Source organism: Siniperca chuatsi, linkage group LG22 (assembly GCF_020085105.1).
Source record: "Siniperca chuatsi isolate FFG_IHB_CAS linkage group LG22, ASM2008510v1, whole genome shotgun sequence".
Classification (NCBI taxonomy): domain Eukaryota; kingdom Metazoa; phylum Chordata; class Actinopteri; order Centrarchiformes; family Sinipercidae; genus Siniperca; species Siniperca chuatsi.
The window spans coordinates 22337428-22356975 of NC_058063.1; the positions used below are offsets into that span (position 1 = coordinate 22337428).

The 19548-nt window shown below is 42.1% G+C and overlaps 1 protein-coding gene across 5 annotated transcripts in view; it reads right to left on the reverse strand.

Moving 5' to 3' along the window:
• Positions 1-3722: 3722 nt before the first annotated feature.
• The window catches only part of npy2rl (neuropeptide Y receptor Y2, like), a 63274-nt gene continuing 47448 nt past the window's right edge, over positions 3723-19548 (reverse strand). For 2 of the 5 annotated variants that reach the window (XM_044184138.1, XM_044184136.1), the window contains exons 2-6: positions 19141-19330; positions 18825-18996; positions 16800-16965; positions 13184-13337; positions 3723-12064 (exon numbers count right to left, since the gene is read on the reverse strand). In XM_044184138.1, the coding sequence (XP_044040073.1) occupies positions 11483-12064; positions 13184-13337; positions 16800-16965; positions 18825-18918 (996 nt within the window). In that variant the 5' untranslated portion in view covers positions 18919-18996; positions 19141-19330 and the 3' untranslated portion in view covers positions 3723-11482. The remainder of the gene's footprint in view (positions 12065-13183; positions 13338-16799; positions 16966-18824; positions 18997-19140; positions 19331-19548) is intronic. The other 3 variants (XM_044184135.1, XM_044184134.1, XM_044184139.1) reach the window with 2 other exon arrangements.

A 19548-nucleotide genomic window follows, 5' to 3' on the forward strand; every position in this document is an offset into this window, starting at 1 on the left:
ATGGCACCGACTGGAGAATTAGCACCACCAACCGTTCATCTCAACCAACCAACTCCTAATATTCACATTCAGAGTTGCGCTACAGTTGGATGGAAACTTGACAGCTGGTTGCTTAAAAAAATAAAATTTTACGACTGCTGACCAAATAATTTCATGAAAGGTCTTTAAATGTCCTGTGTCTTCCTATTAAAAATCCTTTGGCCTACGTGAAAAGAAGGAATAAATACAAGACTAACAGGCTGGACAGGTAGCATGAGGGACAGCTGGCACCGTGGCTAAACAGACAAACAAAGCAAGAACAGACGAAGAAGGAAGATGATGTGACGTTACCACCCCAGACTGTTTGACTGACAGCTGAAATACCACAGCAATAAGTGTTTAGCAGCAAAAGTGGACACAAAACACAAAGAATGTAGAATTTTCACTACTGTTATTATGAACTCCAAGATCTGACTGCAGCGGCCGTCCTCCAGGAGGGAACCAGCTACATACGTTTTCGGTGGAGTATTCCTTTAACCTAGATGTTAGCAAATCAGTGCTTACTGTATTAATGTTTCCATCCCTCCCTCCAGTGTCTCCCTGAAGCTTGCCCACCTTCTTCTCTCAAGTCAAACACATGAGCCTTAGCAGAGGTAATCCTGTTCTCTGCCCGTCTCGTTAAACAAGCAAAGCAGGCGCTCAGAGACCGCTTAAACGCAACATGTTAGAGTTAGTCCTGTGTCGTACCTGAACGCTCCCTCATTTAAATCATTCCTGTGTGCCGTGGAGATCTGGGTTCCTCTACCGATAAAAAGGAGACGTTTAGGTTGGATCAGGTTTATTTTATATCACAGCAGGAGTCTTGTGGGTGAGGGCGTGTGCAGAAAAATGTTGGTGCATGAGTCACCCAGTGTGTGTTTGAGTTTGTGCGCATAGGCATGCAAATGAGTCACCCAGTCATTCAGCCTGCATTAGAGTGAAGAATGAGTCCGTACGCGGTGGAATTGTTCTGCATGGACGTCAGATGTTCACCCGGACTTAACGAATGAAGCTGCTTCATCAGAAATCTGCAGGCACGACGGCTGAATTCCAACTGCTTAACTGGCTCTTTTAGCCTCAGAGAGTCTTATAATGGCCTTTACATATCTCCATAACATCTTTGCGAGCACACATACACCCCTCCTCACACAGTCTCATCATTTAAACTCTGCGTAGGACGTGTTTGGTACAGTAACCCCAGTTCTGCACAGTCAGCCCTCCCCAGGTCCACTGGAGCAGGGAAAGCAACTTGCTGAAGGGCAAAGTAGTTGCTGAGCTGCTGTGTAGTTGCTCATTCACTTTCCCAGATCATTTTCACACGAATGTCAATTAATAACCATCTGCTGTACGGCTGTTCAGAAGTGACGACATTCACCTCTCGACTAATTTCTAATTAAATTTGGGGACGGGATGTCAGCTTTCATCTACGTGTTTTACTCACAGAACCACCTGAAACGCATAACAGATGACTTACAGATGTCAGAACCAGGTCTAGAAACCTGCCACAGTTTAAATGCAAATAGCAACCGGAAATCGCTGGAATGGGGATTTAAGAAGTGGACCATATAATTGGTAAGTCTTTGATTTGAGTCTAGTTGGGGACCGTTGTTGCATGTCATTCCTCATCTCTTTCCCCTCATTTCCTGTCACCTCTCTGTCCCCTGTCAAAATAAATATGTACTTTACAGTGAGATTGTGTAACTTTTGAAAGAAGAAAAAACCCAATCTTCCTCTTAAAAATGAAAAGTTGAACTCACGAAGGATAAAAAAACACCCTTGCTGCAGTCTTACTTGGTCTGGTAGGACTAGTAGCGTATGGTAGCTAATGTGAGCAGACTGTGCTTAAATGAGTCAGTTTGTTGACTTTATGGACATTTCTTCATGTTTTAGCTTGTCACAGATAAACACAATGAGAGCATCTTGGGAAATGAATGGAAGTTAAATGTATCATTGTCCTGTAATTACCACTTGTAGCAACCCCGGCCACTGCTCAGCAGAAATGACTCGTTTTCATTTAGTAGTGGGATCATTTGAAGTCGAATTCAATATTCAGTGTTTTTGTTAAAATTAGGTAACACAAGTCAATGTCACATTTAGATTTTAAAATAGCAGGGTTTGGAGTAGAGTCAGACCAATTACGTATTTTTCAGGCCAATACATATCAGAATTAGAAAGATAGATCAGATTTGTTTTTTTACATGAACACATTACATAAACAAGCATTTCTGATAACCAAATTTAAGGGATTCTTTTCTTATTAAAAAACACACATGTACTGAGGGGGACATTTTACAGTTGAAAAAAAGAAACTCGTCAGTGCTCTCTGGTAGACAAATTATGCAGTGACGACACTTTTTCAAACATCTTTGCATTTACTCTTTTAGCCAACATGTATTATCAGGCTGCACATGATATTTCAGCGGAGCAAACATTGAAATTTTAAAGATTCGGCTAAAAATTAGAACATTAAATGCTTATTTTGTTGAACATTATGCACATATGAGGGTGAAATTTCAGTTCAGTGATTTTTAAACTGAATAATGTCCTCGCTAAACACTATATTCTCTGAACAGTCTTACTGACTTCAAAATGATCTTTAACTCTTATTAGAGGAGGTGTTTCCGCTCAAATTAAAAGCTCCTCGATGGACAATGCGGGAGTGAATAATAATATTAGAACTCCCTTTTCCTACATTTAGAAACTGTGGGATTGTTTTGTGTATAAATGACCTGTGCTCCACATTGAGGCACACTAATTGTGCTGAGCATCCGTCACCGCTAATGAGAAACACCATTGTGGAGATTTCTGCTGACCTGGATCGCACCTGGAGCTGCCAGATGGGATCCGGTGCCAACGCTTCGTGTTGAATATTCAGATGGATTTCAGTCGGACTAGACAAAAGCATGAACTGTAAGTAGAACTGTTCAGCCAGTGGTGGTTTACAGTGTTTGAACAAGAAACACTCGAACCTGTAAAGGACGGCCCTGCTACTAAACTTGAGCTCTCGGTCTGTCTGCGCGATGCGTAGCAAGATTGAAAGAGCTCCAAACGGGTTGCCGTGGAGACCTGCATACTCTCACAGCTAATTAGGATCTGTTAAGAATAAACTAATTAGATTTGAATTGGAACAGCTACCAAATAAACCCTGAAACACACACACACACACACACACACACACACACGCACGCTGTATACAGTGGTGTGCAAAAGTGTTTGCCTTCCTGATTTCTTATTTTTTTGCATGTTTGTCACACTTAAATGTTTCAGATCATCAAACTAATTTAAATATTAGTCAAAGATAACACAAGTATTAACACAAAATGCAGTTTTTAAATGAAGGTTGTTATTATTAAGGGAAAACATAATCCAAACCTACATGGCCCTGTGTGAAATAGTGATTGCCCCTCCTGTTAAAACACAACTTGCCGGAAACAATATTGGTTCTGTGTTCAGAAACTCAAAGCTGTATAAGAGTAGTTTTCTTATTTGTAAGCAAGTGATCAACTCTTTGAAATCAAAGACTACTTTTGTACATACCATTTGTTTTTGAGTAGCATACAGGGAACTACAATCAATCTCATTATACAGCCCTGTGTTATAAAATGAATCTTGTATTTTGTATCCAAGGACACACACACACACACACACACACACACACACACACACACACACACACACACAGTAAGAAAGAGACCAGAAGCGTGTTTGTGCTTGAGAATAGTACATCTGTTGTTGGACACAGGTAAAGACCAACAGTTTGTGCTAGGTTACAGTCTTTCACACAATATTTACACAAACTTATACGATAAACAACATTACAGCCATGTTACAAAGCAGTTTACATTCATGTTTGATAAAGGTCAAGCAGCTGTGTCCTCCCATCACAAACCTCGTCAGAATACATCAGAACATTATCAATGAGGAACTAAATATCTCTTCATTTAATTTCTTCAAATAATAGAAAACAAGCTGAAAATCATGAAGACAGATTGACGCCATCTTGTTTACTTTCGGTCCTCCGAGCTTGTCCCAGAGAGCTAGCGTATCGCACAGTTCACGAACGTCATGACAAATCGCTTGTTGCTAGCTAGCGACACAAACTTGATTCACGTTTCTAACAACTGAGAGTCCACATACACAAGATTTTCAAATGCCAATTGAAATTATTAATTTTGTCGATGGGAATAAATGCTGTGCTGGTTAGCTTGCTAGTGAGTTAGCTGTGTAACTCACTACCTTTCTGCCAACAAATTTGGTCAGTTCCAAGCGTTATAACTTGCTAGTAGACACTAGGGACCTAATTAGCAGGTTAGCGAGTGAGCTAGCGGGTAAGTTAGCCTGCTTGTGTGTGCCCTGGATCCGGAAGTTAAAGTTACATTAAAGTTACATGACTCAAAGTTGGACCACTTCTCCAGCTCGGATGGGTATGAAACTCTAACTTCTGCATTAGAAATGACCTGGTCCTTTAATTTAAAAAAACAAGCCGAAGGTACATATAGACGTTGGGGAAGAATTTGACTCAAGCTGCTTTTCAACTAGCAACATCCAAACACCTAGCATAAAAATCTGTGAAGTGTGCTGCTCGTGGCAAGTAGAAGCTAAAGATTACAGTTTGGAGAAACATTGGGATGAATTCATACACTATGACGTTGTCTTTTGTTCACAAATTCAAAGACTAAGCTTTAGATTTGATTTGCGTCTCTGACTGGCTTCTTCTCTACAGTGTGTGCGAAGGATACCATGGCTTTCGGGGGCGCTCGCTTGTTTTTAAAGGGGCCGAGGGGGCACTTTCGCGGACTGACTGTGACTCTTGTTGCAAAGAAACATTCATAGCTGCAAATATGTAGGCCTACTTGCATTGTGTCATCTAATATATAATAATCAACCACATCAAACCTCCCACACAGGTATCAAAATCAAACAAGTATGATACAATACGGCCAGCTACAGCAGGGCACAGTACACTCTGCAGAGTGATGGACTATAAACAACGCTTAAAGTTACCCATCGCATACAGATGAGCACAATAATTTCTCGGTACAGTTAAGACATCAAATGCGAGGGTCACTATCAACAAACCAGCCTTTAACAACACACACATGCATGAGCATTGTAAATACCAAAAAAAATAGTCCAGCCTGCCTACAAGAGATCCAGTCCTCATCAACCCCCGTCACATACAGTAGGCTACAGTGCTAACAGTGAATACTGCCGTTAACTGGGAATAGCCCTTACCTTAAAACAGAAGCGACCACAGAGGCCTGTTTTTTCCTGACCTTTGAGTTAAAGTTGATGAAGTTTATGATTTTACGCCGCCACGCTTCGATGGTGATCACAAGAACAGCATGCATGCCGGTATCTTTATTAGAGTTAATTATGATGAATCACTCTCATGCATGAATCGTACATCAATAGCCTCATTTTACGCATGATCCATGATTATGAAGATACAGAAAAATAGAAATGCATGGCAAAAACAGCATATTGTCAATATTTTAGAGACCCCCCCCCCCAAAAAAAAAATTTCACAAATTGTGTTTTCAGGGGAGGTCATGTGTTATTAAGGGAAGCCAGCCTGGCTCGCCTGTAGATCGCTCCCTGCTTAAAAAGCAACGGGTGAGGCTCGTGGGTATTGTAATATTTTGAGCCATCCGTCATGCTCAAACGATTTCTCGTTGAAATAATTAACACTGGTGGCCAAAACATAAACCTATAGGACTGTGCTTATTAGCAAGCTCGCTAACTATTAGGCTTAGGTTTGTTTTTTATATTTATTAGTTTAGCTGCCTCCATAGAGCTGGAAACTGGGTTCCCCAGGGAGTTATTTCAGGTGTACAGGGTTCCAGACGCAAAAGTCACATTCGTTTACTCATACACAAGGCCTGTTTGGACATGAAACTCTCCTGTCCTGGAGTCTTATGCTGGACAGGTTGTAAAGCCCAAAGACAAATTTGGGATTTGGGATTTTGGGCTGTATCAGTAAAGCTGACTTGGTTGAGTAGATTTTGTGCTGCATTCATGTCATATTGTTTAAACTATAATTACGAGCAGCCAAGTGGAATAAAACTGCTCTTGTCAGCCTCCGAGTTGTAATTCAGAGCTGGAGATATCAGGAACTTTTGACAGTTATGATATCTCCCAGTTGTCAAAAGGAACTACAGTGTCAACAAACTGGTGGTTAAATGGCTGCAAAGCCTCCTTCGCTAGCAGTAATCTGATCTAACAAACCACTACTGATACATAACAAAACAAAAGTAGCACATTTGTGCTGATTACCTGCTGTGACAACAAGGCTAGCAGTGGGAATAACGGGAGGTTTTCCTGGTTTCCACTGTCTGCCGGTACTGTGTGACTGCAGCAGTACAGCATGCGAGCGTTCACGAGACCTGTGAACTCAAGACGGTTGTATAATTGCAGAGTTGGTCGTGTGAGAGTTAAAATACTGTGCACTGACAATGTCGCATTATATCCATTACATTTTTAAGGTTTAATTACCTTGAATGAGGGACTGAGGAATGAGGCGTCAATGTTTCTTTTTGCTTTTTAGGCACTGTATTCTTAAGCGCCATACTGGATATAGCAGAGCTTTTAGAAAGTGTCCTAGTCGTGCTGTAATTATGACTCGGATGTTCACGTGAATTGCTATATGGACGTTTGAAACTGGTAATTACAGTAACTCCACAGTTACATAAAAATGGCACAGCTGGGTGAGCTGATATTTATTACCGAAAATGCACCGTGGGAGTCGTAGGTGACTTCTTTCCTTCAGTTTTTATGTCCACAGGCTTGTACTATTTACTTTTTTAACAAAGAACCGGATGTTAGATAGTTTTGTACTGATGATTCCACCAGGAGAGTTTCATGCACATCCAGTGAAGTGCTCAAGTACATGGGACTTTTATGATCAGAACCCAAAATAACTCAAACCCAGTCCCAGAGCCAATTGACGAGAGTGGACGATGATGTACCCATGCATTGCATTGTGGGATATATTTGGGGATTTAGAGCAAACCAGATGACGTAAAACTGTCTTTCTGAGCCTCCATATGACCTGCTTCCACTTAAAATATAATGCTGTTCAAAGTCAACTGTAAAAACATCCCATTTCCATCCAGGGATTATGACTTAGAATGCTTTTATTGAACTAAAGCACTTTCTGGTTCGCTATTAAACGTATTTAAATTGTGAGTTAGAAAACTGTGCCGTCTGAGGTGCAGTCAGGCGTGTGAGTAAAATATCGACTAATGACAACGTTTCAGCCGTTTTGAAATGAAATCCTTCATAAGAGGCTTGTAAAATTTAGCAGGCGTAGTTTTTGTGACTCTGCACTCAGACATAACAAAATAAAATAGACTTTCTTATAATTATATTCTGTTCGTCCAACACCAATTCCAGCTTTCTGAGGCATGCATTCATAGGAAAAGAGAGCGGAGAGGAGACAGCCGAGGAGATGAAACAAGGACAGAGATAAACAGCTGGTAAGGTTCAGTGGGAGGGAACAGAGGGATTGTGGGATTGCGGGTAGGACGAGGCAGTGACGCAGCTCAGAGAGAGGATGGAGGGATTTAAAGAGGAAAAGACAAGAGAGGGACAGAGGCTAAGTCCAAAAAAAATGAAGGATTTTATCTGCCGAGTATTTGATCGCCTCTGATCGCTGTGTGTGTGTGTTTGACACACACACACAGCTATTTCAGATCAGTTTTCTTATTTGTCAGTTTATTAACAGTATTTAACTAATAGCTGCTGTAATGTTCATTCACATTGTGCAAAGTGTCTGCAGGTCGTTATTCAGCCTGCTGTGTTTACACTAAATTAACATGTTGACACAGCCGCTGCCAGAGGGAAACAGAGCATTGCAATTACAATTAGGCAATTAAAGTTTAAACACATAATGAAACATCTTTGGTAATAACATTTTGAACAATGAATTTAATTTGGAACGTGGAAATTAATACCCAACCGTGTGATTTTTTTTTTTTGTGTATGTGTGTGAAAACACAGCCGAGCTGGTGGAGGAGAGTTTGCTCCACAGTATCTGATGGTGGAGCGTTGCTATGGTCACTGGTAGGAAGAAACCTACAGGGTAGTATATTCACTTTAAATCTGAAACCTAACTGTCCCCTATCCAGCAGTCAGCACTGTTCGACATGCGATCTCTAACTTCTCCTGCCCTGTACATTATCCCAGACCAGACAGCTGATGGGCTCAGCCTGTCAGGCAGCACCTGGGGCATGATGGGGCATGATGGGGGCGAGAGATGGGCGTGCAGTGTGAAGGGCGAAGTTCAAGCAAATCAATATGACTTGGAAGAGGTGGAAATCGTGGCAGTGAAATGTAATTTGGGTACCACTTTCTCATAATAATAATCTAATAATAGCTCTTTTCCACTGCGGGAACTTAACAACCCATAACCTGAACTTTTAGGAACCTGTAAGTTCTTGGTTCTGCGTTGTTTTTCCACTATGTTGCACAATCCAGAACATTTTGGTCATACGTCACTGAAAAGGCGACGGCAGTACAAACGTTTGGTCGGCTATTACAGTGCATGTAGTACAAGTCAGGGGACACACAGCAGTGGAAGCAGTGGCTCTGATGTTGACTTTCTGTCATTTAACACAGAATGGAGCAGACAGTGAACAAGGCTGACTCCAGACCAGTTCTCCAGAGCCGGCTGCGTCCTTCAGGGCAGGTCAGCTGCCGGTCCCGTGCTCTCTGCTCCGTGCCATCAAAGAATATATATATAAAAAAACTGCCGGCGCTTGATTCTCTCCTGAATCAGAAGACGGAGATGTGACGGTGTAGAGAAAATAAAACTTTGCTACTTACAGGTCACTACTGGAAATGTTACTTGATTTTGAAAATACCACAGTTTACCTGAACGTTACTGGGAAACGTAAATAAATTAGTACTCTCCCCCAACACTGCACAATCTACAGTTTACATGGACAAATAAATAACAAGGCAGCTAAACACACGAATATGGCCTGTATGTTGAAGCTCCCTTCTCTGCGGTGTTGAGCTGAAATCAGTGCAGGTTCAGGTGCTTGCCACTTGTTGGGACAACAGCGGAAACAAAAGCAGAACCACCAGTTAACCTTTTGATTGGCAGAGGTCGTTTGCTGTTGTACACAGCCAGGTGAATTCATCCCTGCTGTTCCTGCTTTGATTTCAGGACTTTCCGTCCCTCTGATCGGCCATTGCGGTTTGTCTCTGTCTGACTTTAAAGGGAAACTCCACCGAGCACAACTACATATGTGAAAAAAGTATAAATCCTTTAGTGTCTCCAGGTGGAGCTGTGTGAAGTCTGATAAACGTCCTCAAGTGATGTCACTTGACTAGATGAAGGTTTTGTCGAGGAAGAAGATGATCCCTCTGACCTCTGACAGATTATTTATTTGATAGGAACAACTGAAGAGAGACAAGAAATGTGGCAGAGAGGAGACGACATGCAGCATTGGGCCATGGGCTAGATTCGGATCCGGTCCGCTGCAGTAAGGACTTGTACATGGGGGGCACACCCTCCACCAGGTGAGCTACCAGGGCGGCCCATGATTCTGATGCTTGTCCATCATGAGTAAGACAATGTTATAGGAGAGTAATACTGAATCACTGGAGTACTCTTAAGTCGCTAGTCTCTATAATGAGTAAGTAAGAGCTGCCTGAGAGGGCAAGGTCAGGGCCAAAAAAGCCCAGGTCAGCAGGTGTGAATGTGAACAGCTGTATGAATGTGAATAAATAAAAATATTCACTATTTGTAATGACTCTCTCAGTACCAAATCCCCTTAAAAATTGAATGTGAGCTTTATTTCAGCGTGAACAATCGTATTTTAATGATCTCTTTTTTTCATATGTTATTATCTGGTGCTGATTAACGTCTGTAATGAAGCTTACGTTGGAGCGTAACTCAAAATGTATTCAGAGTCAGCCAACTGTGCAGGCGTCCAAATTAAACAAATCACCTCTTGACTAAATCAGATTAATATCACAAGTTTAGAATAACAACTAAGTCCTGGTGTGGCTTAAATACGCTGAAAGGTGTGAAAACTCAACTGGTCTCGTTCTGTCCCACTTTAAACCTGATAGATGGCTACAACACCTGCGAAAATTAACCAAAAAGAAAAAAATCGTCTGGAAATAAATCACTGGAGCTTTTCTTTTTTTAAACATTCATCTGTCTGCTTGTAAGAAGGGATCTTCTTTTCTCTGCTGTGTCACACTAAATTGCAGCCTGTTCGTTTGAAATCGCTCTCTTGCTAGGACATTAGGACATGCTGTCTTTGTTTTGGCCTCGTTATCCCACATTTCACTCTGTTTTTCATTTTTCCTCCTCCCACTGATCCTCTCATCGCTTTTCCCCTTCTGCCCTCGTCTCTCGTTCTTTGCTCTCTGTCCTTCATCTTCTAAAAAAAAGAAAAACAAAGCATTGCCCTTTTAATCCGAATAATTTGTATTTTGACCACTTTCTCCCTTTTTTCCCCCTCTTAATCATAATGTCTCAATTTGTCCACCTCTGTTTTACACTCCTACATCCAGCTTTCTTCGTAGGATAATCCGCAATAAGCACACATTTTCATTACGTAACAATGTTTGAGATTTCACAAAGCTTGCATCATGCATCATCGTCCTCCGTGATTCTTTTGGTTTTTCTTTCACCTGACAAATTCTGTTTGCACGGTTCCCAGCGCCCTTCGATTTCGTACGCTTTCGGAAAACATGTGAACAGTCAGTTCACATCCCTTGCAGTAAAGGAAGCTGCTGCCGAAGTTTCGCAGGTTCAATCCCCGGAACCTGCTCATGCGTCCTTGCGCCCCCCTTGTAAGCCACTCTGGGTTAAATGTACCAGCTAGATGCTTCACATGTAGAAGGAAGATGGAGTAAAGCCCTATTTTGACAAGATCTGCATTAAAGTCCAAGGTTTTCTTCGTCTGAAAATCAAAAAAATCAAAGCAACTTGTTTTTATTCTGGCGTACTCTTGGTCTCTTTTCAGAACAAAGTTTTCCACTTTGTCAGTGTCACAAATCCTTCGTACAAAGTTGAATTGAACGATTCCCTCCCAAAAGTTCCCTCCTCGAAGTGCCGGGGCCCTCCGTCACGATGAGGTCACGTCCCCAAAGCAACGGCGCCTGAATCGGTCGAAGAGCCCTTGAGTCATTCAGCAGTTCCTCTCCTCTCCTGTCATTCTTTTTCTTCTAATCCCTGCTCGTCGACGCCTCCTCCTCTATTTTGGGCTTCCAAAAACTCTTTAATCCCCCCGTCGCCTTCCTCTCACTCTGTCATTTCTATTTTCTCTCACATCTTTATCTCCCCTCTGTTTCTGTCTCCATGTGGAATCTCGTTTTCTTCTCGTGCCTATTGTCTTTTGGGGAACAAAAGATTTCCTGACAATGATCCGCATTTCCTTCCTGCCTCTTCCTCTGTCATCTCTCCCCCTTCTCCTCCATCACCCTCTTCACCCTCAGGCTCTCACACATCAGTGGCGTTCAAGTGGGTGGACACCACATCCTGGGTTTCAAGCACTATCTTCTTCGCCCTCCCTCCTCCTCCTCCTCCTCCTCCAACGGGGTGAATGCTGTCCAGCCGGCCACTCCTCCCCCTCTCCCCTCCCTTGCGACACTTGAAGACGGCGAGGAAGGCGGCGCGGTAGTTGCGGTTCATCCAGCCATACAGCAGCGGGTTGGCGAAAGTGGAGCACATGGCGACCACGTGGAAGACGGTGTAGAGCAGGCGGAAGTCACGCATGTCCAGCACCGTGCTGTCGATGTCCGTGGCCAGCTGGAAGGCGTGGAAGGGCAGCCAGCTGACGGCGAACACCACCACCATGGTCACCAGCATCTTGGTGGTCTTGCGGCGCCGGCGGTGGCGCTCAGAGCCGGCGCTGCTGCTGCCGACGCTCTCCGCCGGGCTGACGTGGCCGCGCAGTTTGGACCAGATGCGGGCGTAGGCGAAGGAGATGATGGACAGCGGCAGGAAGTACTGCAGGATCAACATAGAGATGCTGTAGACGGTGCCGTCTGTGTTTTTACCGGGCCACTTCTCCGTACACACCTGGAAGACAGGAGAGGACAAAAGAGATACTGAGTTTAGATGAAGTGAATAAGATTAGATTGATTAGATTACTTTGGGTATAGTTTATTAAACTTTTTAGCATCTTTCAGTTCATTGTTTTGGGTTTCTAGCCTGCAAATTTACTGTGAACTCGAGCTGCTCAGCAGCAAACAGCAGCCAGACGCAGCCAGAGAGCAGCTGCTGAACGTAGCGGAGCATCTAGCAGCTAAAGAGCCAGATGTTCCCCTCAGCAGCTGCTGGAGACCAAACACAACAAAAAAAGAGCTAAAGGAGAGCGAATATTGGAATAAAATTCATCAGGGGACACGAACACAAATGAATGCTAATATGTAAATAAGCAGCCGTTTGCTAACAAGTCCCACCTTAGAAACACTATAAGGTGGAACTTGTCAATATGACAATATGTTTTTTAGATTAAATTAGTGTAAAGTAAATTAGTTAAAATGATACTAGCTTAGCTTAGCTTAGTTTAGGTATAGTTGAGATTTGTTTCAGTTATATTTAGAGTAGTTTAATTTTTGATTGGATTTAATAAGATTTAGTTTAGACTCAATTGAGCTGATTAGATTAGTTTAGTGTACGTTATCTTGTCTTAGTTTAGTTTAAATGATACTTGTTCAGATTACATTAGATTCAGTTAGTTTAGTTTAGTCTGCCTTATCTGATCTTAGTTTAGATTTGATTAGATGAAGTGTAGATTACATTAGAATATATTACATTAGATTAGATTCAGTTTATGATTTAAAAATTTTAATTCATGTGGGCAATTGGGTCATGGAAACAGCCGAGCAAAGAAAAGGATTTAAAAAACAAAAAGGCAAATAGCTGCAACTACATGATAAAAAAGCTGCATTAAGATTAAGAAAATGAGAGCAGGGTGTGAAATAACATGGCTAACGTAAAAAATATGAACAGGATGGATGGAGGGAGAGATGAAAGAGATGGAGAGGGGAAAAGAGAGAAGGGAAAGGGATGTGAGAGGCAGTGATGGAGGGGAGGCAGCGGGGAACGAGCAGGGAGATCAAAGAGCTGGATGAGGAGGGAAGCCAGGGCGCTGATCTGCAAGTGTTACAGGTGTGTGTGTGTGTGTGTGTGTACCTGTATGGTGTGTCCAGGCTCCAGGGTAAAGGAGCCGTACTCTCTGAAGATGGCCAGAGGGCTGGCGAGCACGGCGCTCAGCACCCAGGTCAACGCTATCACCCCGAAACACACGTCCTTACGCATCCTGGTCTCCAGGTGGTACACGATACACCTGAAACACACACACAACTCTACATAGCAGGTCCACCTTTTTATTTTTAAAAGATCAGGGAATGACTGTTGTAGATCAATAATGAATGATGAACACATTTTTTAGATAACAGCGCCAGTCTAGGCATGGAAGAAACACTTTTACCTCAGTGAAAGCATAACAACGGAAAAGTTCAGGTTAAACTCGCGCATTCTGATTCTTGGAAATGTTTTATGTGACTGTGTAATCTACAGTACTCTAGGCGGCCATTTTGGTCACATCTCTTGTAAAGGAAATAATATATCTCAAGAGACTTCCTGGTTACATAAAGGTTAAATACAATGTTAAAATAAAAAAAATAAACAAGTATGCAGTGAAATGTGATCAAGTATCCAAAATAAAAAGTGAAAAGTAAAGAAAAACCTGTTGAGTGATAGAAAAGATTGTAAGAAAGACTGAAGGATAGAAGGAAGGAAAGAGGAAAGAATAGGGAAAAGGAAAAGGAAGTAAGAAAAAGGTGAAAGGAAAGGACAGAAATATGGAAAGAAGGAAACAAATAGGGAAAACAGAACTATGTGATAAGATGGTGAACTGCCATGTTAAGCTTGTTAGCATGCTAACATTTGCTAATTAGTGAGCAACACAAAGTGCAGCTGAGGCTGATGGGAATGTTATTCATTTTGCAGGTATTTAGTCATAAAGCAAAGTAATATTGGGCAAATTGAAGATCTGACCTGAGGATCACCAAAGTGAGTAGAACTTATCCTGTAGGAGGCTTGAATATCGGTAGCAAAACTCAAGGCAATTCATCGAATAGTTGTCAAGGTATTTCACTCAAAGCTCAGAAATGACAACCTCACGGTGGACGCGCCAGAGGAAAAGTCAGAGGATCACCAAAGTCATTAGGATTCATCCTCTGGGGACCAATAGTTGTTGGACCAAAGTGGTGGACCAACCAACATAACCATCCATTATTATCCTATCGCTAGCGTAAATATAATAATAATAATAATAACAAAACAAATAAAGACACAAAAACCTTTATTCCTTTCACTTTTTTCATTACGAGTAGAACCGAAGTTCAATAATCACCTCTTCTGTCTTCCAAAAGTAAAAAGTCTTGGCTGCAGCTTATTCAGCACAACAACAGTGTTGACAAGCAGAAGAAAGAGTGAACTCGTTCCACTGGTTCTCAGGTTCCTTGTTCTGGCCTCCAGTAAGCATTACAGTTGACATTAAGATGCAGCTACAGAGCTGTAAATGGCCTGGCAGCACAATGTGCTTCGTTTTTGCTTACTAGATTTGAGCCAAGTGGGTCTCTGCGGTCTTCTGGCAGCCGCCTGTTCATTGTTGTGCAGATTGGATCAAAAGCTGAAGAAGCTGCTTTTATAGTTCCTGCTGATGCAGAAACCTGTAAAGAAACCTGAGCTGTGGCCAAAATATAAACTTTAAAATCCCAACTTTTCTTTCCTCTCAAGTCTTTTACAAAGTTTGTGTCTTTATGTTCTTGAGGCAGATTTTTGTTTGTATGATACTATATTGAGTTGCATGATGAGTCGGTTTGATCTAAACAAGGATACCAGACTCATTTACACTTTTAGCCAATGTACTTCACGACCAAACCTTAAAAAAACATTTGGGCAACTTGTAGACTACAATCCTCTGTTTAGATTCAGCCATAGCAACCAGCGTGAAAGATCTGTTTGTTGCACTAGTAAATATTCCACCTGCACCTCTAAAGCTCACTAATTAACACGAGGGCTGTGTAACATTTTTTCACTTAGCACAGAGCCAGGCTAGCTGTTTCCTTCCACTTCCAGTCTTTATGCTAAGCTAAGCTAACTGTCTCCTGCTTCTAGCTCCATATTTACCGTACAGACACGAGAGTGGTATCGACCTTCTCATATAACTCTCGGCAAGCAAGCTAATAAGCATATTTCTCAAAACAATTTCATTAAACAGAACCCAGTCTGCACTGTGCCAGTTCTTGAGATGATTCTAACCATGGTTTGAGGCTTTATTGTGTTCTCTCAAAGTATACTCAATGCAGTGTGCAGACTAAATTAGCTTGATTTTCTGCCATGGACACCATCGTCCCACCGTGCAACACAGAACTCAGATGCTCAGATCTTGAAATGTTTTCTTTGAATTTATTTGTCAGGAACCATCTGCCAAAAACATCAATTCAAACAGTGAGTGATGCTTTGTACCACATTTCCATCTGCAGTCCCTGGACAGGTGGAGACAAAAAGCACAAACAATGGCAACAGATTGTGGACACTGGTGAGAGCTCCAGGAACATCTCAAAGGAGCAATTATTTTAACGAAAGAAGGGTTTAAAGTTTGGTGCTTCGTAAAAACTTTATTTAAATCGTGGATATTTAATCTTGGAAGCAAATGTATGAGCACACCTCTCAGTGTAGTTCATTAATGTTCTCTGTTGAAACGTTATTCAGGCCCAACAGTTTTAAAATCAGGTCTGCAGGGTCACACAGGTTGAAATTATGTAAATGAGCCATTGTTCATCCAAACCTCACCGCAGTACTGCTCTTAACACCTACACTCAAACTGCCAAAACAGCAGCCAAGCAAAGGCCAAGTGAGGCCGTCAGAGTGGGCGCCATTTGCACGTCAATCTTGATTGTAATCCTCGTTTCCTGAGAGCAGCTGTATTCAGGTGAAAAAGACTTTTTATGTTACATTTTTGTCAATTAGAGGACGTCAGCACACACTGAGCGAGCAGGCAGGGGCTCTGAGTCCTACTGATGGAAAGAAACTGCTAAAAACTTTTGACCTTGTGTAACTTCCTTCCATCATGCATTTGCATTTTCCATAATTTAACATTTTGCCAAAACCAGATGCAGTAAAAAGACGAAACTGTGATGGATCAGTTACAGCAAGCACGTTTCAAGTCGGATCCATAAGTTGATATTCACATTGCGCTGAAATGAACTGAAACTTGGAAGACTAAGAGTCTACAGCCGTGATAGCAGCTCTGCCAGGCTGTACTTCTACAGTCTACATTTTTAGATTGATTTCTAAAAATGTAGAATATTGCTTGGAAAATGGTTCACTGCAGCCTTTACAAACATACAAACCCAACCACTTGGTCTGTTACTTCTTGTCAGACTGAGTGTCCTATTTTCCAGTGTTGATGGTCGTCAACACTCCAGAAAAGCAGCTATTTGATCACATTCGCTCCTCAGACTGTCAGACTGTTTCTTCTGTCTGTATGACATGTTTTGTGGGAGCTACTGGCATCAACTGACTGACCGGTGTGTGGAACGCTTTAAAGTAGACCTCTCATTCACCAACATTAATACAGACCAAAGAAGATGTGATATAATGTAATAAAATCTTTATGTTCTTTGGTTAACCATGTAAAACTGCTATGTAAATAATTGAACACATTTTAGCAGACTGCAAACACTGATCACAGCTTCCCAACAACCCCAGTCTCCTCCCCGCTTTAAGCCCCACCCACCTGTGGCGGTCCAGGGCGATGACGTTGAGCGTCACCGTGGAGACGTGCACGGCGAGCCCCTGGGCGTAGGGCAGCAGGAAGCAGAGGGTGCTGCCGAACTTCCACTCCCCCTGCAGCGTGTAGACGAGGGTGAAGGGCAGGCACAGCGTGTTCACCAGCAGGTCGGCTGGAGACGCAAGACAGGAAGTTCACTCAGGAAACATTATTGAAAAGATTTCAACAAATGTGTGCATTTAACATTTCTTGGATTTTGATTTGATGCCAAGCGCTCATTGCTCATTGGTGTTTGGTTTTGGACTTCCTGTTGATAAAGTTTGACTTTTGACACTGTAGCATTGCTGCTTCCTACCGCATATAACATTTATGATACTTTTATGAATTGACTCCTCTGAATACTGCGTAGTGTTTTGGTTTTGATGCTAACAAGCTGCTGATGCTGCTTCTACACTGCAGGAGGAGGGAGGAAGAAGCTTTTAACCACATTCTCTTTATTCATTCTCACTACATCGACCAGGCAAAAACAAACCCACCCAACATACCCTCAGGTGTTTTCATCAGTCACACCTGCTGACCAACAGCTTCGCTCATCACTTAACATTTCTCGTGAAACATCTTGTGACTTCCACAGGGAAGTTTTGTGGCAGTTTTCTTTGATAAAAAGTCTTAATTTCATTTCTTATTATTTTCACCATTTTGTTTCTCCCTTACCTGCCTGAGTTCATTGGCTGATTGTTGATCCTGCACCAAACTTTTCTAATTTGTATTCATTTGTATGAAACTTAGAGTGTAAATGAAGATAAAACAACGAGGAATGAGGATTAACATTATTGTACAACTGCTAAAATCCTACATCTCTCCTTGGGATCTGTATTTTTTCTTCGATCACAGATAATTGAACAGGCATCAGGCCTTGTATGTCTCAGCTGAGTCACTTTCACGCTGCCTCGCCCATGCTAACAAGCAGGAAGTGACAAACTGAAGGAGAAGGTGAAAAAAAGTCAAACAGAGTGAGAGCACATTCCTTGTTCACAAATCTGAAATCTGCATCTGAACGTATGTGCTAATAAGACGTCGCTATATGAAAGCATAGAAACTGTCAGAGGAACATATCTGTAGTCACTGCAACCTACATAATCCCCAGCGCTTCCTTTTTCTTTGTCCACAGTTCATTTATGCTTTGGCAAAATGAAATGTGTTTATATGTCATTATTGACAGCAGATGAGCTGAGGATTGGCTCATTGAGTCATCTGAGGACACACGCAGAGTCAAAACAACCGGCGAGCGTCGGATCCATCCCCGATCAGAGAGGGAGACGCCATCTGCTCAGAGAGCTGCTGGCTTACAGCAGGTCACATGGTCACTTCAGTCAGGTCCGCCTCTGTTTGTGTGAGCGTCGACATCTGCTGCCGTCGAGCATCAATCAACATCTGCTGCTGAACGTTTGTCACATCATTGTTTGGAATCCTTTTCCTGCCAAAAATTGTCAAACTGAAAGAATGCTGACTACATTTACCAATCATTAAAGTTTTCTGCATATATGATACTTATGATTGAGAACCATCTTCATGACCAAAAGAAATGAAGCTTTAATCCCAGAGGAATGGTGCAAGGGCTTTTTCCCCCAAGAACCTGCCTTTTCAGGCAGAAGTTGCACCCAGGCTTTGTACTGCTGCCAACAATCTCCTCCCGCCGTTTACGAATGAAACAAAACTAAGCAATTTCTAATCTAAGACCTAAAACTAACCATTTGGTTTCTGGAGTTGCAGCTCTACTCGGCACTATAGAAACCACTGAAGTTAGCTAACAGTTAGCTAACAATTGAGAGAAAGTTACAGAAGTGCTTTCAACTAAGCAATATTAACAAAATAAAATAAACACTGACGCAAATGATACCACGGTTTGTAGGAAAACATGCTTGGTCATGTCGGGCTGTAATTATCACAAACACTCCTATGCTTGGTCTTTAGGTGAGCAAGTCATGGTTGGCAGTTGCTAGGTGACAATTTCCTTCACAGAAAATGTACTTTTTTTTTGCTCTTTCGTAGAAAAGGTTTCAGTCGTAGTCATCTGGACACTGTTTTCAGAATCAAGACGTTTCGGCTCCCATCCGGAAGTCATTCTCAATTGTGAAAAATGGACCGGGAATCAGGTCTGCAGGACCGGGAACCGGGAATCTCTTTTTTTTTTTGCTGTTATCTGTATTTCAGTGTCATGTGAGGAACAAGAAAACAGTAGACAACAAAAACGATTAATGAGAAAAGTCAATTCCATGGGCTCCGCCGCTTTTAATAACAACATAAAAACATGTCACAGCCATGGATGTAGTCTGATTTTGCTCACTGTCGGGAGGCTCATTCCTGGTCGGTGTGAGAGAACGTCGGACAACAGCTGCATTAATCAAATCCTCCGTTAGACCTCCAATGAGACGAGCGACCCTCTCTGAACCACGTCAGATTAGCATGTTTAATCTGTGATGAGGGCATCATGCCAAATCCTTTCCCAAAAATGTGGCCTTCTGCTTCCTGTGATGCTTCAGAGTAAGATGGGGGGGTAGCAGGCAAAACAGAAAGAAACAGGTGAGAGACAAAAAGAGCAAAGCCAGAGATACAGATAGAGACGTGAAATAGGAAGATGCACTGAGAGAATGATAAAATGGAAAAACTGACAGAGAGAAACGGAGAATAGATTAAATGGAGCAGCAAGATTGAGAGATAAGGTTTTTTCTCACAGAGCTCGTCACAAATAAAC